The sequence below is a fragment of the Lemur catta genome, chromosome 2 (assembly GCF_020740605.2).
Source record: "Lemur catta isolate mLemCat1 chromosome 2, mLemCat1.pri, whole genome shotgun sequence".
In the NCBI taxonomy this organism is placed as follows: domain Eukaryota; kingdom Metazoa; phylum Chordata; class Mammalia; order Primates; family Lemuridae; genus Lemur; species Lemur catta.
This window is the reverse complement of record NC_059129.1, coordinates 37,345,827-37,366,972: the sequence shown is the minus strand read 5'-3', so window position 1 is coordinate 37,366,972 and position 21,146 is coordinate 37,345,827. Positions and strand designations below refer to the sequence as shown.

General features: G+C 53.8%; 1 protein-coding gene across 1 annotated transcript; it reads left to right on the top strand.

Moving 5' to 3' along the window:
- The first annotated feature begins 17,166 nt into the window (after positions 1-17,166).
- On the top strand, positions 17,167-20,218 carry LOC123632044 (zinc finger and BTB domain-containing protein 47-like). Its single transcript, XM_045542178.1, is given in 7 exon segments — positions 17,167-17,379; positions 17,749-18,139; positions 18,142-18,297; positions 18,300-19,723; positions 19,725-19,849; positions 19,851-19,883; positions 19,885-20,218. Coding segments are annotated over 7 exon segments (2,676 nt in total).
- Positions 20,219-21,146: the final 928 nt, after the last annotated feature.

The window sequence follows — 21,146 nt, the reverse complement described above, 5'->3', positions numbered from 1 at the left end:
ACACGTTATGGAATTCCCAGAAGGAGGAGAGAGAAAAGCAAAACAGATGATTGAAAGAAATAATGGTTGAAAATGGCCCACATTTGCTTCTACACATGAATTCACAAATTTAAGAAACTTGAACTCTAAGTAGAATAAAGTCTGAGACCCATACCAATACACATTATACTCAAATTGTCAAAAGACAAAAAAAAAAAAAAAAAAGAATCTTGAAAGTAGCAAGAGAGAAGGGACTCATAACACACAAGAGACGCCCCATACGATTATCAGCAGATTAATCATCAGAAACATTTGATGTCAGAAAGCAGTAAGAAGATTTTTAAAAAGAATAAAGCAATGGGAAAGTAGTTTAAAGTACTGAAAGAAAAATAATTTGTCAACTGAGAGTTTTATATTCCAAAAACTGTCTTTCAAAAATATGCAAGAAATTAAGACATTCCCAGATAAACAAAAACTGAAGGAGCTCATTACTGGCCCTATAGGAAATGCTAACAGAAGTTCTTTAAGTTAAAATGAAAGAAAACTAGACAGTAACTCAAAGCCACATGAGGACAGTGCTGGGAAAGGCTCCTTCATTTCCAACGACTGCCTTCCCTTTGGCAGAGAGGTGAAAAGCCTGGGTGGTGGCAACTAGGGCAGGGCTGGGTCTCTCAAGCCCCCCCAGGGCTCATCTCACAGCAGGAACTCGGCCCTGACAGTCCACATCTTCTGGGCCTGAAAGCAGGTGGAAGGCATTTCACTGCAGGGTCAACAGCACACCTGCTGTCACTCCAGCAGGTCCAGTTGATCTCTGACACATGTAAAGCAAGGTGTGAAGATAAAAATAAAAGCTTTGGAAGCTGCGTTTAAACAGGAAGCCAGTCCTACCTTCCAGCACATCCCCACACAGGCACCTCAGAGATAGTGCGGGTTTGGTCCACACCGTCCAAGAAAGCAAACATCGCAATAAAGCAAATCACACCAATTTTTTGATTCCCGGTGTATGTAAAAGTTGTATCTATACCAGACTGCAGTCTATTAAGTGTGCAATAGCACTGTCTAAAAACAAAACGTAAATCCCTTAATTAAAAACCACTTAATTGCTAAAAAATGGTAGTGATCATCTGAGCCTTCAGTGAGTTGCAATCTTTTTGCTGGTGCGGAGTCTTGTCTTGACGGTGATGGCTGCTGACTGATCAGTGTGGTGGTTCCTGAAGGGCGGACGGCTGTGGTAGTTTCTTAAAACAGGACAACAATGAGGCCAGGTGTGGTGGCTCATGCCTGCAGTCCTACCTAGCACTGTGGTAGGCCAAGGCAGGAGGATCACTTGAGGCCAGGAGCTTGAGAGCAGCTGAGCAAAACAGTGAGATCTTGCTTCTTCTGAAAATAAAAAAAAAAAATTATCTGTGCATGGCGGGGCACACCTGTAGTCTCAGCTACTTGGGAGGATCGCTTGAGCCCAGGAGTTCGAGGCTGCAATGAGCTATGATCACCCCACTGTTCTCCAGCCTGGGTGACAGGGCAAAACCCTGTCAATCAATTAATCAATAAAGGAAGGAAGTTTGCCACATTAACTCTTTCTTTCACAAAAAAAAATTCTCTGTAGCATATGACACTGTGGGTAACAGTAGAACTTCTTTCAAAGTTAGAGTCAGTTCTCTCAAACTCTCCTGCTGCTTTATCAACTAAGTTTCTGTAATATTCTAAATCCTTTGTTGTCATTTCAACAGTGCTCACAGCATCTTCACCAGGAGTAGATTCCATCTGAAGAAACACTTTCTTTGCTCACCCGTAAGAAGCAGCTCCTCATCCGTTCAAGTTTGGCCATGAGATCGCAGCAACGCAGTCCCATCTTCAGGCTCCACTGCTAATCCTAGTGCTCCTGCTATTTTTGCCACATCTGCAGTTATTTTCTCCTCTGAAGTCTTAAATCCCTCAAACTCATCCATGAGAGTTGGAATCACCTTTTTCCAACCTCCTTTTAATGTTGGTATTTTGATCTTCTCTCATGAATGGCATCTAGAATAGTGAATCCTTTCCAGAAGGTTTTCAATTAACTTTGCTCAGATCCACCACAGGAATCACTACCTATGACAGCTGTGGCCTTACAGAATATATTTCTTAAATAATAAGACTTGAAAGTCGAAATTACTCCTTGATCCACCGGCTGCAGGGCGGACGTTGTGTTGGCATGAAAACAACATCAATTTCCTGGTACATCTCCATGAGGGCTCTCGGCTGACTGGCTGCATTGTCAATGAACAGTGACATTTTGAAAGGAATCTCTTTTTCTGAGCAGTAAATCTCAACATTGGGCTTACAATATTCACTAAAACACGCTGTAAACAGATGTGCTGTCACTGCTGTTTCGCCGACAGAGCACAGGCAGAGCCGAGTCAGCCTAAGTCTTAAGGGCCCTGCGGCTTTCACAATGGTAAATAGCACCGGCTTCAGCTTAAAGTCGCCAGCGGCATTGGCCCTGACAGAAGAGTCACCTGACCTGTGAGGCTTTGAAGCCGGACATTGACTGCTCCCGTCCAGCTGTGAAAGTCCTGGATGGCACCTGCTCCCGACAGGAGGCTGTTTCATTCACATTAAAAATCTGCGTTGAGCGTGGCCGGCAGTTACCTTGGCGAGATCGTCTGGACAACTTGCCGCAGCTTCTACACCAGCACCGGCTGCTTCCCCGTGAGTTTTACTAATGTTATGGAGACGGCTTCTCTCCTTCAACCTCGGGAACCAACCTCTGCTGGCTTCTGACTTCCCTTCTGCAGCTTCCTCTCCTCTCTCAGCCTTCACAGAACTGAAGAGAGTTAGGGCCTCGCTCTGGATTAGGCTTTGGCCTAAGGGAACGCTGTGGCCGGTTGGATCTTCTGTCCCCACCGCTAACACTTTCTCCGTGTCAGCGAGACTATTTCACTGTCTCATCACTTGTGTGATCGCTGGAGCAGCAGTTTTCATTTCCCTCAGGAACTTTCCTTGGCAGTCACAGCTTGGCTGACTGCGGGGAGTTAGCTACGCTCCCGCTCCCCGCAAAGAGATTTTATCTCTTTCTTCGGATCAGGTCTCTAAGTTGACCACGCCAGTTTGCAGGGAGTTAGCTGCGCTCCCAGCAAGGAGGTTTTCTCTTCCGATCAGGTCTCTCAGGCAGGGGTCATCGCAAAGGATGAAAAAATAGTAGGAAACAGAAATAATAGTAATAATACACAGAGCCAAAGATATAGTTTATAAAGTAAAGGTTTATGAAAATAGATAAAGGAGGGTATCCGGTTGCGAATATTTCCTCCTGCCAAAAATATATCCAAAACTGAAAATCCACACAGGTGTTATATAGGGTAGATACAAGCTCCTGTTGCCCAGGGCAATGGGATTCACATACTAACAGGCAGTTTGCTTTCGGGTCAAAGTCTTCTAAAAGGCTACTACAGATCCTTTGACTAACTCTATCTAGGGGAACAATGAGTTGTAAAATCTTCTTGGGGCAAACTTCTAAGTTTTCTGATAAGGCTGTTACTTTAGCAAAAACCAGAGACATCTTGGCTCCAGTGATTGTGTTCTTGGAGACAGAGATGATTTCAGAAGTCAACATGAGCTGTGCTTTGTGTTAATTACTTTAACCGCATGGCTCCTTCTGGGCCCGGCTTGGGCATTAGCATATCTCTCTGATCAGCTCTCATCTCCGGGGGTCCTTGCCAGCTCTGGCAACCCATGGCTCTAGGAAGAGGCCTGCCTTGTCTTTCAAAACAGGTGAGAACCATAGGCCCAGTTTACAGCTGTCTCTTTGAAGTGCAGCTTTTACTGACCAAGGAGACGCCGTCCTGAGATGAGGCAGCTTTTGAACTAACACATTTCTTTTTTCTTTAAGGCAAAGCCTTATGTGACTTCTGAAATCAAATCTTGTCTCCAGAAATACAGGGGGCATTTCTATGACTCAGTATTCTTAGGCTCAACAGCTGACCTCGGAGCATGCTGTCACCTGTCTCGGCTTCGGACTTGCCTTCCTTGCTAAATTTAATCCTTTGTAGCTTTTGACTAAAAGCGAGAGACGTGCCACTTCCCTTCCCTTGAACACTCAGAGGCCCCTGTAGGGTTATTAATTGTCCTAATTTCTATTTTTTTTATGTCTCAGGGAACAGGGAGGATTGAGGAGAGGGAGAGAGATGGGAGACTGTACTCCCCCCACAACACGACATCAATGCAAAACAGCCCTCGGAGTGAACCCCACCTCCAGGGAGGAAGAGCGGTGCTGTGAGATGCTTGGCCTCAGACCCGTCTCCACGCTGGAGCACCCACGACAGTAGACACAGAAGCTGGAACGTGGGTCTCTGTTGAAGAGCAGAAATAATTTGCAGCCCCTACAAGTGTGTTGTGCTATTTCAAGTGTGTTATGCTATTTCATTGAACTAAGTGTGTTGAAAAGTAAAATAATTTGCTTATAGCTAACGGCCAAATTCCACTTCTGTGAGCGGTGCTTGCTTACTCAAATGCTTGATAAACAAGGCCCAGGCCCTGGGGGGGTGACTAGAAGCGGTGCTTGCTTATTCAAATGCTTGGTAAACAAGGCCCAGGCCCTGGGGGGGGGTGACTACAAACAACTTACTGATAAAGGGGCCGAGGCATGATCAGCACGTAAACAGCCTAACAGCCAGGACAACGTTCCTAATCGCACGTAGACGGCTTGTGCAGGGGGTGTGTGTGTGGGTTTGGGCAATCAATATTGGACAATCTTTTGTAACAAGCTATAGCAAAAGTATAAAAGGGCATATGTCCCATTGAGCGGGGTCCTAGTTCGTAAAGAGACCACTGCGTTGGTGCTCTGGGACTTGGACCCTGGCTCGAGCCAGCCAATAAACTCCTTTGCCTTTTGCAGCCTTGGACTCTGCCATTCTGTTCCTGGGGCGGAACGGGGAACCGGTTCTAACACTGTGGAAGGAGAAAGGTGGCAGCCTCGCACTTCCCACCCTCTGCCTGTCACCAGCTAGTGCAGCACTCTCGCTCCCAGGCTCCCTTCTCCCTCCTCACCACTCACCCCTCCCGGCTCACCTCTCCTGTCTCCACTCTTTGCAGGTCAGGACCGGCCCTTTCCCCTCCACCCTCTGTGCAAAGCCCAGAAGAAATCTGAAAGTGACACGGGGGAGGCAGCTGTTGAGACTGACAGAATCTAGGCAAGAGAACACCCTCCCGCTCCACGTGGTTTAGCAAATTTCCAGAGAATACCGTGGGACGACAGCGCCAAAGTGTCACCTTGTAATAAAGTGCTCTCATACCTAGAACCATTCTCTGGGCTCATCTCTCCCAAGAGGCTCAGAAGTTGTCCCCTGGACACCTGGTTCCCGACCCTGCGCCCTTAGGACTCAGCTGCTCTCACTCCCGACATACGGGAAGGAACTTCTTTGAACTGGTGACTTTGCAAAGCAACGCTATAGCGGGGTGAACAGAATTGAATTCATACTAAGGTATAGAATATCGGCAGGTTATTGAGCAATTAAGTTAAACATAATTCTGGAGAACTGCAGTTGTGCGTCAACTTTAACCCTGCATGTACAACACTGCGCTGTGAGCCTGTTACTAACTTCCACCCCCGCTGGCCCCCGCCAGTGGCCTGGCCCTGGTTTGTCCAGGCCCATTGCCTTCGTTACCTGTCTCTGTCCTCCTGTGTGTCCCAAGCTGGTCCAGACGAGCCCGGGTGGGATTCATCTCCCGCAGTGTCTGCGGACTGACCGGCTGCAGAGACTGTTCAGTTCTCCGTTGCTGCAGCTGTGAAAGTACAGAACTCCCTCCTTAAGCACATGGCACTGTCAAACAGGGTCACAGTCCCGCGCCTGGTGGTCTCATGCCTGTGCGAAGGATGACAGGCCTGAGAGTTCCCCTGTCTGTGCTCCTCTGAGTGTGCATGTCCCCAAGTCCCCCTGCCGCTGTGAGACGCCTCTGCCAGAGGAAAGGCCCAGCTGGCTCCCCACAGGGTGGACAGAGATTCGCAGACCTGGTGGGCGCCGAGAGGGGACAGTCCACCCTCCCACCGGGGCCCCCGCAGGACCCGATTGGGCCAAACAGAAGCCTCTTCTCTGGGTGGTTTCCTGTCTGTCCTTCAGTCTCAAATCCTCCACGTGCCACCTGCAGCTCAGACACCAGCGCTAAAAGGTAACTGCTCTGGACAAAAGGCTGCTTCCCCACAGCTGGGGGTTTACCACGGCCTTTCCCAGCGTTAAGTGCCGGGGACATACAGGAGGATGAGACTGTCAACGAGACCTTGTGAGGAATGATGCCGGAGAACCGTAAGGACCCACCAACTGGCGTTGAACAAGGAAAGCGCCCAAAGCACTGGGGGATTTTCGGTGCCCTCCCAGGTGTCAGTCTCCAGTTCACTCTCCTGGTAGATTACGTGTAGGACGGAGGACCAGGTGGAATCTTCTTTCAGTGTTAGGGGGCTACGCGGTGGCTCACGTGACCTCCAGGGGCCTGAGCCAAGGGGGAGGAGCAGGCAGTGGGTCTCGAGCTGAGTTCATGGGTGGTTGTCTGCTGCGGGGTTAGACGTGGGGAACCCCAAGTGCATCGTTTTATATGCTAGGATACAATACCAGATCTTGTGCAACTAAGAAATTCCATTCCTAGGCCAGGCGCAGTGGCTCATGCCTGTAATCCTAGCACTCTGGGAGGCCGAGGTGGGTGGATGGCTCGAGGTCAGGAGTTCGAGACCAGCCTGAGCAAGAGTGAGACCTCGTCTCTGCTAAAAATAGAAAGAAATTATCTGGACAACTAAAATATATACATAGAAAACATTAGCCGGGCATGGTGGCGCATGCCTGTAGTCCCAGCTGCTCAGGAGGCTGAGGCAGGAGGATCACTTGAGCCCAGGAGTTTGAGGTTGCTGTGAGCTAGGCTGACACCACGGCACTCACTCTAGCCTGGGCAACACAGTGAGACTCTGTCTCAAAAAAAAAAAAAAAAAACAACAGAAGTTCCATTCCTAAAAACAGTGTGTTGTTACACACTGCTGTTGGAGATCATCTTGAATCGGCTGAGACCTAGAAATCATCTTCCTTCCTTTGTTTACTAAATGCCTAATATGAACTGGTTTCTTATCAGTTGCCCTTCTCTGCAAAAAAGCCCTATATGGAAAGGTGGCGTCTGCTCAGCAGTGATTCCAGCCTCCGAGGGCCTGTGTGTGTCTGGGAGGGGCCCGTTTTCCCTGCGGCCTCCGACTCGCCCATCCACCACCCTCCTGCTCTTGGTTGTTTCAACGACCGTGGGACGGGCGGCCAGGAGGGAGCGATGTCTGCTTCTGAGCGAGGCTCCTACAGGTCTCCACCCGCCCTCAATGATCATTCGCTTCCTCAACTGCCAGCATCTGATCTAGCTGGGACTCCAGAGGAAACAAGAAATGTTCACTGGACAAGAATAAAGAGTGTGCTGATGCACTGGAGATTTCTCCCTCGCCCTAGTCACTTGTCTCTTCCCCTCCCTCCAGCCTCCCTTCAGCCCCCGCTGGCCCTGCCAGTGCTGCGTGTCTGCTTCAGGGGCCCGGGTCTTTCCACATTTCAGGAGGCATCCCGCCGAGCCCTCCTGAGTTCACCGGGGACAGCGACACCTGCTGCTGCTTTTCTGCTGCAGGACAATTTCATTCTCCCAGAAAACACACTTTGGGTCCCTACTGGGTGCCAGGCTCTATTTTAAACACTAAGGCTACAGAAACACACACACACACACGTGGTTCCTGCAGTAAAGCCAGTTATAGTGTTGTAGGGCAGACGGGTGACTGTAACAGAGTGACGAATGCTGACATCAGTCAGGACAGGGATGGGGGTAGGATCCCAGAGAGAGGGACATCTAGCCCAGACAAAGAGACAGGCGTAAAATTCCTGACACATCCCGCTACAGCTGCATCCTGGACACCCAGTGGCTTTGGCAAGGAAGTGAAGATGATTTAGACATTTATCTTCACTTAGCTTTGCTTGAGGACAAGTGCCCTGCAGACTTGTCTACCTGGCCCAGATGACTCAGGTAATGAAGATAGCCACTCCGCCCCACACAGCCCCATCCCACCGTCTACCTGGGGCTTGGGTGGCTGCCATTGCATGAATCTGGAAGCAAACCAGTCCCGGCCACTAGAGAGGAGTATTTGCTTCCAAAAAGTCACATGCCCTCACCCACACTCTGTAATCTGCCTGCGACTGGCTAGTGGTGAGGGTCCTTTTTCCCCTACGGGCTGAGCTCTAGAGGCACGACAGGCTGGTGAGGGTCTTGTGTCTCAGCCCCACTGCCCCTGGATCCACGGAGGCTACTTTAAGAGGGGGCCGTCAGCGGGCGAGGGGAGAGCTCCTCGGGAGCACGGTGTTCACGCTGTCGTGTTTCCGTGCCTCGGTTGCACCATCCCTCACTCAGAGAAAATGTGCTAAGTAGTTCCAGGAGACAATTAAGGGGAAAATAATTGCACAGCATTTTAGGACAACGTATCAACAAGGGCAAATATCAGCAACTTCACTGGAGGAGGCGGAGGACGGCCCTCTAGTTGGGAAACCAGGCCTTTGGCAAAAGAGTTTAAACTCCCTGACTACATTTTATTGACAAGGTCAGTCTTTATTCTTGCTGCCAAAATTAGAATCTAACCTTTTTTCTCTGTCATAACAACCCTGGTGTTTAATCACCAATTGTGCAGGGTGGTAAAAAAAAAAAAGTTGTATCCTTTAAGTCTGGAGATTGACAACACAGAGGAGGGAGCTATTAATTTCCAGAACCACCCTGTCCAAGAACTATTTTCCTTTCCTCTCTTCCCAGATACCCAGATGGAAATCTGCCCTTCAGAAAAGGAAGGAAATGACACAATGGACAAGACTTCTACGAATAAGTAAGCTTTGCCCAGGACATGGACGGAAAAGTAAAGAGAGAGAGAGGGGGAGAGAGAGAAACTCGTTAACCCCGCCTGACAGCGCGTCAGATGCGGTGTGTGTCCCTCCCCATCCCAGCACTGGACAACCAGGACACTGAGCAGCCTATGAGCCTTCTCGTGTTCACCACACGAGTTCACGGAGAAACAAGAACAGCGTGCTGTGTTTCCAGACCCTCTGCCTGGCTGCCTGAGGATGCAGCCCCTGCCCACATCCAGCCAGGGCCACGGCTTCGGATGCTCATTCAGGGACCTCACACTGTCGCTAGGACAAGGGCAGCAGGCACGTGGCTGAGCCAAATCCATGGTAGGACGTGCGAGGCAACTGCGGTGTAGAGGGGGCGAGGAGGTGGAGGGAGGGCCGCCACAAAAGCAAAGCAGGAAAGACGTGGTTTCCTGGAATGAGGGCAAGAGCATGTCAGAGAAGCTTGATGGTCAGGAAGGCTGCGTTCCTGCCCGAGCTAGATGCAGGCAGAGGCAGGTCTGGGATAGAAGGACAAATGCTGCCTGTAACGGGATATGAAATCTCAAGTCCCTGTGTCTCTTTTTTCCTGCCTTAGATTTGGCCCGTCCTTGGCTGGACAGGGAGGGAGAGTGACCCTCCCTGGGACGTGCTGACCAGGCGGCTGGGTCTGCAGGGAGAGCCTTCCTCTCGGCAAAGAAGGGGGAGATACATTCGGTCGTGAACGGCTCAGAATCCTGTTTTAGAAGTTCTTTCTGATTTGACCACCATAGATTTTTGTGAAAGAAAAGCCAGGAAGATGGCTTTGATGTGAAAGAGAAAGGGGGATCCAGGCACAAAGTGGAGGAAGGTGAGGAAGAAACCAAGAAGTGGAGAGAAACCCCAGCTCTGAATCTGGGAACTCAGTGGCAGCAAGGGAGGGAGTGGCCCCAGCGTGGGCGGGAACTCAGCACTGCAGCAAGGGAAGAGCCCCTGGGGGTGCAGTTTAAATATCCAGGAAGTCCTTCAGCTCAGGCTCTGCCCACAGAGCTCCTGGCCAGCACCGTGCACCCACCCACGTGCACACACACACATGTGCACCCACCCACGTGCACACACATGCATGCACACACACCCAGGTGCACCCATGCATGTACACACACACCCAGATGCACACCCGAATGTGCACCTACCCATGTGCGCACACGCGTGTGGACACACGCCCACATGCACGCACACCAAATACAAAGAAGTCTCCTGGCACCACACAGGCTGGTGGACAATAGCTCATCTGGGCCAGGGGTCGGACTGAGCAGCCTGGGCTAGAACAGCGGGAATCAACACACACCAGGATACGCATTCCTTGAAAGACAAAAGGATTTTGTGACTATCTGAGGTAAAGCAAGTTTGGAGAAAACTGTACACCAAGGTTGAAAGGTGTCATGATGCCCCAAAGATCTTGCCTCTGGGACTTCAAGGGCTTGTGGAGCCCTCCCACAATGCTGCGGGGCTGGCGGGGGTGACCAATAGAGTCTGGGGGAGGTGATGCCTCCTGCAGCTTCTGCCTTGTCCCTTGGGGGAAGCTGGCCACCACAGCGGGAGGACCCTGAAGCAGCCCTGTACAGAGGGGTCTGGGGAGAGGAACCGAGGGCTCCACCAATCACCAGCTTGCGGGCCGAGTGAGGATCCCCGGCTCCAGTCCAGCCTTCGGATGACGCGTCACCAGCCGACACCTTGACTGCAGCCTCGGGGGAGACCATGAGCCAAAGCCACCCAAGCAGGACGCTCATAAATTCCTGACCCGCAGATGCCGTGAGTGGCATCTCACAGTTTATTGTTGTTTCTAACCACTGGCTTTTGGGATAATATGTTCTATAGCAATAGATAGCCAATATAAATATATACTAGCATGTTGAGATCTTAGAGGGAGTCCTGCAGTTTCAGATAACGTGTTCAGCTTTCACTCAGTGTTTGGCAAATGCTTTTGTTACACAACATTTCTTTCAAAGAACACCTCATGAACACCTTAGGGTGTTAATGTCGCACCCGAAGTGTACTTTAGGAAGATCTGGGCTGGCTCTGGTTGTATTTGTGGTTAAAACTTATATCACATACACTTTATGCAATAGTTTGCATGAGATAAAATTGCATCTAAAAATATTTAAATAAAGACTTAATTGTAATTTTAGAAACATAACTACATCACATGCATTTAGGTAGTTCCCCATTTAAAGGAAATCTTGTGTCGAGTTAGCATTTGGAACACGGAAATTTGCTTCCCATCCCATCGTCTTTTAATATTAATATATTGCTTTTTCTAGGCTAGCTGAAGGAAATAAAAAATAAAATAAGAAATAATGTATTGGCTTTTTTGTAAAATCAAAGCTTATTTTTATAACTGTATTTAAAGCATTTGTAAAATGAAAAAATAAAAATAAAAGACCACTCTGGTCATTAAAACCTTTAACCCCAGCTTCTGGTTAAAATGGGAAACCTGAGCTGTTTGCTGCTCTAAGTAGTCTGGTTGTCTGAAGAGGAGAAGGTCGAGGAAGACTCGGCACAGCCCCAGGTGTCCTGGAAGGCTGGGAGGGAAACACTAAGCCATTGTCCTCCGGGCCACTGTGGAATGAGCCCAGGACACTCACCCAGAGAAAACTCATCTCCTCTCTTGAAGGATAAGGGGACTCGATTCTGAGAATGGCTTCAAAGAGCTAGAAATAAGAGCGGCCTGAAATTCCAGAGCCTTCAAGGTTGTTCCCAGGCAGAGGGCTGCAGCGCCCAGGGCCTCCTTCCAGGCCGGCGGTGAAGTGGCCTCAGACCGAGTCCTGGCCCAGCCCCTGCCAGCGGGGCCACCTCAGACTCCTACTTGGCCTCTTCTGGCCTCACTTTGTTCACTTGGGAAAGGGGGTAGTGACACCTACCGCACAGGACTCCCAAGTGGGTCACGTGAGAACAGGAAGCAGCAGGTGCTCAATTCACCTGGCCCCCCACTGTGCTGCTTCCCCCCCTTTCCCCTCCCCCATCTGCCCCTTGGAGCCATGTGACCCCGCTGACCCCAGTGCATTCAAGACCCCCTACGGCAAGGGAAGCCCAATTCACCAGAGGCGTCGATTAGGGGAGATCATTCTTCACTACAAAAGGATTTTTCTCTTTCCCAAAGGATTCACTTAGAATAGCTTATCGCCTCGGATAGGAACCCCAACTTCCCCGGAGTTTACAGACAAGTAACTGCTTGGGAACCTCAACGCGGACGCTGGCGGGCACTCCACGATCAGTCGGCCGTGCAGCCTTCCCGACACCGTGACGCCAGCCCAAGGCAAATGCTCATGAAAACCAGTTGTGCACAGTTTCTCAGGAACATTCTAAGGGAAGCAGACCCGCCACTGCCCGGTGCCCCAACACGACAGGCGGCGGCGGCTGCCCCCACGCTGGCCAGAGCAGGCCGGTGCCCGGCCACGGGGTTTTAATTGAGTGAGGAAAATGAGCTATAATTACATCGTCAAGAAGTCAGCTCGTGTAATCTCCTCAGCTTGGGTCTCGAATGCCCCTCACTAAACAGAACGCGCCTGTTCCATTAAAACAGCCCCTCGCACCCTGTCCCAGCGTGTTGCCATGGAGACTCCACAGGCCTGCAAAGCAAGATGCTGGCCGGCCCCGGGGACCACAGTTGTGTTGCCCCGGTCACCCGGCAAGACGAGGGGAGACTAAGTGCCCTCAGGGAGCAGCTGGGTGCCCAGGCCACGGGCCTGCTGGGTGCACATTCAGCCCTGGGCATCTGCCAGGTGGCAGGACCCCTGCAGGAGGGCAGCCCCGGCCCTAGATCTCATGGGGGCTGCCTGCGGGGCTCTGAGGAGCCTGGGGCTAGAGGACCTGGACTTGATGTGGACAAAGAAAATCCCCCAGGTCCCCCTCAGCTCCAGCCAGGAGAATTTCTGAGAACAAGGGGCACAGAAAAGGAAGAAAAAGAAAACACAGGCTATGTCCTCACAGTGTGCAGTCTAGCTCAGGAGCTACATCTAATCCACTCACTGCACGGACAATAATTCAGGACCGAATGTCACGCCTCAGCGCGGCAGGGCTCGGCTGCTGTGTGGCCAGAGAAGCCAAGAAGCCCACGAGGCGGGCAGGTCCCACTGGACCTCAGGAACGGAGGAGGACTGCGACCACGTCTCGAAGCTCCCCATTTACCAGACCCTGTGATGAGTGCTTCTCGTGGGACTCTGCACGTCACTCTTCTGCCGACATCGTGCGGGTGCTGGTACCATTTTCATTTTACATGAGGTGACCGGATTCTGAGGGTTCAATGAAGTCACACACATGGTTTTAACACGGATCTCTTTAACCCCGAAGGCCCCTTGGTCCTAACCTCATTTAGATGGGCAGGAGGCAGGAAGTGTTTGAAAAAGATGAAAGAGGCCAGCACAGCAGCACACACCTATAATCCCAGCACTTTGAGGGGCTGAGGCGGGAGGATCACTTGCGGCCAGGAGTTCGAGAGCAGCCTGGGCAACACAGCAGGACTCCATCTCTACAAAAATAAAAATTAAAAAATTAGCTGGAACCTGCAGTCCCAGGCACTCAGGAGGCTGAGGCAGGAGGATCACTTAAGCCCTGGAGTTTGAGGTTGCTGTGAGCTAAGCTGACACCATGGCACTCTAGCCCAGGTGACAGAATGAGACTCTGTCAAAAAAAAAAAAAAACACAAAAAAAACACAAGAGAATCTATTGGTTCTGAAAATGAGAAATGGATCCACAGTTTGAAAAAGTCATCCAATGTGACCTCGTCCACCAAGGTCCTGATTAGCACTGTCTCATTACTTCACATTCAGATTCATGTACTGGTTTCCTACGGTCTCCCTTGATGTTGAAGCATCTTTCCCACCACGCTCCAACACCCTTGGATCAACCCCTATGGCGGAAGGCTTTAATCTTGAAAACAACTTTCCACAAGTCATCGTGATCCCTGAATTAATTGACGCTTCTTAGCTGGATGTCTCAGGGCAGGGTGTCTGAGACACGGGTCTCAGGGCTGGATGTCTCAGGGCTGGATGTCTCAGGGCAGGGTGTCTCAGGGCAGGTGTCTGAGACACGGGTCTCAGGGCTGGATGTCTCAGGGCAGGTGTCTGAGACACAGGTCTCAGGGCTGGATGTCTCAGGGCTGGATGTCTCAGGGCTGGATGTCTCAGGGCAGGGTGGCTCAGGGCAGGTGTCTGAGACACGGGTCTCGGGGCTGGATGTCTCAGGGCAGGTGTCTGAGACATGGGTCTCGGGGCTGGATGTCTCAGGGCAGGTGTCTGAGACACGGGTCTCAGGGCAGGGTGTCTCAGGGCAGGTGTCTGAGACACGGGTCTCAAGGCAGGGTGTCTGAGACACGGGTCTCAGGGCTGGATGTCTCAGGGCTGGATGTCTCAGGGCAGGTGTCTGAGACACGGGTCTCAGGGCTGGGTGTCTCAGGGCAGGTGTCTGAGACACGGGTCTCAGGGCAGGGTGTCTCAGGGCAGGTGTCTGAGACACGGGTCTCAGGGCAGGGTGTGAGCAGCGTCCACCAGAACCGCACATTTGGGCCCCGCAGGGTCTGGCTCGCCTGAGAGGGAAGAGGAAGTGAGTGGCCTGAGTTGGAGCTGCTGACGGGCGGCTCCCGGGTGCCCTCACAGAGTCGAGACCAGCTCTCGGCCCTCGGAGGGTGGAACTGGCTTTGGGGGACACCTGTGTGACAGGAGAGTGTGGCGAGCAGGAACCTGTGCAGAGGGATGGTCGTGAGTGGATGGCACAGGGAATCACCCCACCCCACAGTCCACCCCAGTGGACTTTGCCAGGTATGGACTAGACGAGGAAAGTTGAGAAAAAGGATAGAAGAGAAACCCTTTGGGACAAACCTCCAAGGAAAGATAAAGGCAGATGCTGGGCTGCGTCTGGGACCGTGCAGTTCGGATCCCTGGGGCGCTGGTGAGCTCCTCAGACCTCCTCGGTCAGAAGCTCTTGTTAGGCAGAGATCAAATCTGCAGGTGGCTGATAGAGGCCAGGATGACAGTTCCGAGGGGATGGAGAAGTGGGGAAGGGACTGCAGGAAAGCGCAGCTGACAACCACGAAGAGCAGGGACTTGAGGTTTGAGGCTCACACAGCTGCGGAGCTGCGACTTTGTTATAAGAACACCTGTCAAATCACATGCATCAATCATCTGGTGACACCCACAGTCCCTGTAAGCCCTGCCCCGGACCAGGCCAATCAAAGGAAACCACCTGGGAGTCCTCAACGTCATTCCCCACTTGTGGAGACCGACCCGTTCCTCTCTGGAATGTGCTCTCACTTTGTATGGCTCCCTTCTTTTCTGCAATAAAAGCTGTTTGCATGGAATTGCTTCCTGTCTGTGGTCACTCGGTGGCACCGGCCCTGCTTGTGAATTTTCCAAGCAAGGAGCCAAAGAAGCAGGACAACAGTCCACCAGGAGGCCGGACCTGACACTCTGAGAGGGGCAGAGGAGCTTTGCATTCTAACAGGACCCCAGGCAGTGTTGACGGCTCTGGGAAGTGCTTCAGCTGAACAGCAGGGAGGTGGGGCCTTCAGAGAACACCATTTGTGAGCCAATAACTGATCTTAACATGGGCAGGAGGAGGCCGTTTCTCGCCATTTACAGGTGGCTTCACCACAAATAGAGTGTCTAGCTGAGTCAGGGCCCCCAAGACCACCCACAGGTTTGATAATTCTCTAGGGGGACTCCCAAGACTCAGTAGAGAGCTGGACCCATGGCTGAGATTTGTTATAGCAAAAGGATGCTATGCACAATCAGCAAAGGGACAAAGTCACGGGGCAAAATTCCGGAGGGAACCAGGAGCAAGCTTCAAGGTCTCTCCCAGGGGAGCCATGCAGAACATACTGATTTTCCCAGCAATAAGTGGGAAATGCTGCTGACCAGGAAAACCTCGTAGAGGCTCAGTGCCCAGGGTTTTTATTGGGGCTGGTCACATGGGCACCCTCTGCCTGGAGAGAACCAAATTCTAGATCCCAGAAGGGAAGTTTGTACTCCGCCTAAACCATACTGTTTGTACAATTTGTGAGCCACTCATCAGTTAGTTAATGTGGGATCCTCCCAAAGTCTAAGTTCCCAGATGCCAGCCAAGGACCAAGCTTGCAAGCAGGCCTTTCTAAGGAGAGCAATTTCAGATCGCTTGTGTTAACTCTTTCCTGCACACTAGCCAAAACAATTACACAAGAGAAGGAAACAATAACTATAAAAGCAGCAAAAGGCTGGGCATGGTGGCTCACACCTGTAATCTCAGTACTTCGGGAGGCCGAGGCAAGGAAGCTTGCTTGAAGCCAGGAGTTTGAGATCAGCCTGGGCAATACAATGACATCCCATCTTTACCAAAAAAAAAAAAAAATTTTAATTAGCTGGCTGTGGTGGTACACATCTGTAGTCCTAGTTACTCGGGAGGCTGAGGCAGGAGGATCGCTTGAGCCCAGGAGTTTGAGGTTGCAATGAGCTATGATGATGCCACTGCTGCACTCCAGCCTGGAGGACAGAGCGAGACCTTGTCTCCAAAAAAAAAAAAAAAAGGCAGCAAAGGAGGCACAAAATTAACATTAAGTTGACCCTTGAACATGGCAGGGGTTGAGTGAGGGAACTGACCTCATATAACATTTGACTCCCCAAAAACTTAACTACTGATAGCCTACTCTTGGCTGGAAGCCTTATCAGTAACATAGTTGATTAACACATATCTTATATGTTATATGTATTATTAGCTTACAATAAAGTAAGCTAGAGAAAAGAAAATGTTATTAAGAAAATCATAAGGAAAAGAAAATATATTTACTATCCATTAAGTGGAAGTGGAGCCTCAGGAAGGTCTTCATCCCCGTCGGCTCCATGCTGAGCAGGCTGAGGAGGAGGAGGAGGAGGGTGGTCCGGCTGTCTTGGGCGGCAGAGGCGGAGGAGAAACCACACGTAACTGGGCCTGTGCAGTTCAAACCCGTGTTGTTCAAGGGCCAACTGTATTTCCAGACGTATGGTTGTTGACCTGAAAAAGAATAAGGAAATCAACCGAAAATTATTCAAAATGAAATTTCTACTTGGAGCGAACTAGGCTAGAGCCCCGACCCAGGCCCCTACCTGCAGAGGCCCCGGCAGGAAAAGCTGGAGCTGGCGGGACCTGAATGGAGTTAGAAGCTTTCGCTGTTCCGCAGGCCTGGACGCTCTCATTGTCACCCAGCTGAGATGCACTTGGGGATTTTCTAAGAGAAACCGGAGAAGCCAGGGGGCTGCGCAGGCACAGCCCGCAGCGGGGCGACCTGGCTGGAGGGGCCGCGCCTCGGCCTCGCTCCTGCCGCGCCCCGGGGCCCGCGAAGGGCTCCCGCGACAGCATGTGCGTGGCCCTGTGTCATCAGACATTGCGAAAATTAGACAGCTCAGCTGTCGTCAGTTCCGAACAGTCTCTCAGGCTGACTTTAACTCCTGCCTGGTGGCGCTGGGCGGGGCCACAGGACCGGTTCCTGCGCCCGCGGTCAGCAGCGGAGACGCGCAGCGAGACATTCCCGGGAGGCGTCCCAGACCACGACGGCCACCAGGAGCTGAGCGTGAGGAAGTGACTGTGACCCACTAAACTCAAACCAGATGAGTCCCCACCTCCCGTCAGGGTCCCAGCGATGTGCCATTCAAGCCCTGCAAGGTGACCAACCAACATTTTAACATGGCTCTAAAATGTGTTTTCAGAGACAGGCACGAGAAACTTGGACACAAACAAAAAGCAAAACGCTTATTCAAAACTTATTAAAGCCTAAGAGCTGCTCGGCGCTGGACTCGCCCCCGGGGCCGTGGTCGCGGGGCCCTGCGCGGGGGCGGCCCGGCCTGGCCGTGGGGGCAGCGCGACCCCGCGGGGCCCTGCGAGCCCCCAGCGCCACGCGCCACGCTGCTGGCTGGGACGACACTGACTCACCGGCGCTGAGTTCTCGCTGGCGGAGGACGGGGCGCCGCACTTCGCCTGCTTGGCGGGCCGCCTGACCCAGCAGCGCCTCTTCCGGCCCGACCCCTGCGACGTGGGCCTGGTGCGGGTGCCCCAGCGCAGCGTCTTCCCGGCGCACACGGGCGCGCGCGCTGCCCACAGCCGGTTCTTCCACTCGCTCTTCACCCAGAACAAGCAGCTGCAGCGTGTGGAGCTGTCCCTGGAGGCGCTGGCGCCTGGTGGCCTGCAGCAGATTCTCAGCTTCATCTACACGCCCGAGCTGCTGGTCAACGCAGCCAGCGCCCACGAGGTGCTCAGTGCCGCCTCCTTGCTGCAGATAGCCGGCATCGCCGCGTCCCGCCAGGAACTGCTGGACGCCCGCTCCCTAGGCCCACCGGTCCCGGCACTGTGGCCCTGGCCCAGCCGGCTGCCAGCTGCACCCCAGCTGTGCCACCCTACTACTGTGACATCAAGCAGGAGGCGGACACCCCAGGCCTGCCCAAGATCTGTGCCCGCGAGGGTCCTGACCCCTACTCAGTGCACGTGGAGGACGGGCAGGGACCACTGGTGGCACAGTGCCTGCCACTATTGGGCCAGCCCAGCCCTTCTTCAAAGAGGAGAAGGAGGGTGCTGTCGAGGAGGCCGGCAGGCCCCCGGCCAGCTTGTGTAAGCTGGAGGGTGGGGAGGAGTTGGAGGAAGAGCTTGGGGGTTCTGGCACCTACAGCCGCCAGGAGCAGCCCCAGATCATTGTGGAGGTGAACCTCAACAACCAGACACTGCACGTGTCCACTGGCCGAGGGGAAGCCAGGCCCTGGGACGAGCCGGCCACCATGATGCTGGGCCGGGAGGATGCACTGCAGAGACACTCAGAGGAGGAGGAGGAGGAGGAGGAGGAAGAAGAGGATGAGGAAGAGGAGGATGGTGGCAGTGGAGGAGAGGAGGAGGAGGATCAAGAAAGTGGCAGTGAGGGAGAAGAGGAAGAGGAGGAAGAGGAAGGGCACAGTGAGCAGGAGGAAGAGGAAGAAGAGGAGGAGGAGGAAGGGCCCAGTGAGCAGGATCAAGAGAGCTCTGAGGAGGAGGAAGCAGAGGAGGGGGAAGCTGGCAGCATGCAGGGGCCACCAGGGCGCCGGGGCAGCCGTGCTGACCCCCCTCCCCACAGTCGCATGGCCACGCGGTCCCGGGAGAATGCCTGGCGCCAAGGCACCTCTGAGCCTGAGGAGGCTGGGCCATGTAGTGGGAAGCGACCCAAGCTGTCCCCCAGAGTGGCCTCTGCACCAGTCCGAGGGCCTCCAGCCACTGATGGGCGGGGGGCCAACGTGAGGCTGGAGGAGAAGCAGCACCACCCGTGCCAGAAGTGCCCACGAGTTTTCAACAACCGCTGGTACCTGGAGAAACACATGAATGTGACCCACAGCCACATGCAGATCTGTGACCAGTGCGGCAAGCGCTTCCTGCTAGAGAGTGAGCGGCTGCTGCAGCGGCAGACGGACTGCGAGCGCAACATCCAGTGTGTGACGTGTGGCAAAGCTTTCAAGAAGCTCTGGTCCCTCCATGAGCACAAGAAGATTGTGCATGGGTATGCAGAGAAGTTCTCATGTGAGATCTGTGAGTTCTATACCATGGCCCATGTTTCACACATGGTTGCCCACACCAAGGACATGCCCTCCACCTGTGAAGCCTGCGAGAAGTCTTTCAAGCGCAGCATGTCCCTCGAGGTGCACTCACTGCAGCGCTCCGGGGAGAAGCCATTCAGATGTGACAACTGCAGCGAGCGTTTCCAGTACAAGTGCCAGCTGCCCTCACACGTGAGCATCCACACTGGCCACAAGCAGCTCCTGTGCCAGTGGTGTGGCCAGGACTTCAACATGAAGCAGTGCTTTGATGAGCACACGAAGACCCACACAGGGGAGAGGCCGGACATCTGCGACATCTGCGGCAGGAGCTTCCCCAGCCCGCCCAGCGTGAAGCGGCGCCGGCGCCGCACACGGGGAGAAGCCGGAGCCTTGCGACGTGTGCGGCCCGCGCTGCCGCTGCTCCGACGTGCTCGAGGCCCACAAGGAGAAATGCTTCCTTGTCAGCCGCCCGCGGGCCGGCGACCGCCCGCCCCGCCCCGGGCCTGCCCCCCGCCCAGCCTCAGGCCCGCGCTGCCCCTGCTCCCCGGGCTCCCCCAGACCCCGCCGCCCCGCCGCCCCTCGTCTCCACCGCTGCCGGCACTGGCGGGGCATGAACGCCACCAACTAGCTGCTGAGCTACACCTGCTGCGACCTGGAGCCCAGGGCCCGCTCCGGGGGGGACCCCGCTGCCCTCCCCCCTTGCTGGGGGGCAGCAGCTCGGGCCTGGGCCGCCGCCCCCTCCTCCAGAGGTGGCTGGATGTGCTCCGCCTGAGACCCCGACCCGGGGGGCGCGGGCCGGCAGCCCCCAGAGCCGGTGGAGGACGCCTCCCTCGCAAGTGCCCCCCTTCTGCGGCTCCCTGAAGCCTTTACTTTTTGGGTTTTTTTTGGAAGTGAAGGAAAAAGAAAAGAGAGGAAACTGTTTGCAGCACCCCTCCAGGCGAGGGGGGTGCTGGAGGCGGCAGGTCCGGCGGGGACGGAGGGGCCCGGGGCAGGTGTAGTGGCCGGTCACGCTGCTGAGGCCGGAGCCGGAGAGGGTTGGTCAGGCCCAGCCTGGAGCGGCCTCAGCGGTTTAGCCCCACGTGCTCGTGCCCCTAATTTGCTCCTTCTTCTTGCAGGGTTTGGGGAGAAGTTGGGGTGCCGCCCCGTAGAAGAGTTGTGGACCCAGTCTGAGGGCTGTGGACACCCCGCCAGGGCTTGAGACTGGACACTGGCGGGTGCGGGTGCGGAGCGTTGAGCAGCGGGAACTGCAGACCTGGCTCTGCACCAAGTAGTGTGGGGGAGGCAGGGGCTGGACCCCAGGGGCTTGCTTTCCCCACCCACATCCCTGCCGGCAGGCCCGGGGGCCCCCAACCTGCACCAGGCTGCACCGTGGGTCTTGAGTCCTGGCGATGTCCCCGGAAGCTGCTAGGCCTTGGTGCTGTGGGCCAGGCCCTAGGTGGGCAGACAGGTGCCTCCCTCGGCACCAGCTCCCAGGGGCTGGAGTCAAGGAACCCCTGCAGACAGGCTAGACCCCAGGGGCAGGGGCCAAGAGGAGGCTTGGACAAGTGTTTTGGGGTTTCAAGGTGCTCTCGGTGGGACAGGGGGCAGGGCTGCTGCTCACAGAGCACCTCCGCCCCTCACCAGCTACCCTGGCACGTGTTTCACACCAGAAGGAGACGTGTGTGTCTGTGTCCGTCTCTGCTCCCCTGTGGCCGCACTAGGGCAGCCACAGCCTGTCCCTGACCGGCTCCAGCATCCTGGCTCCTCCCGGGCCTCTGCACAGGTGGGTGGGCCGCTCACAGCACTGCTG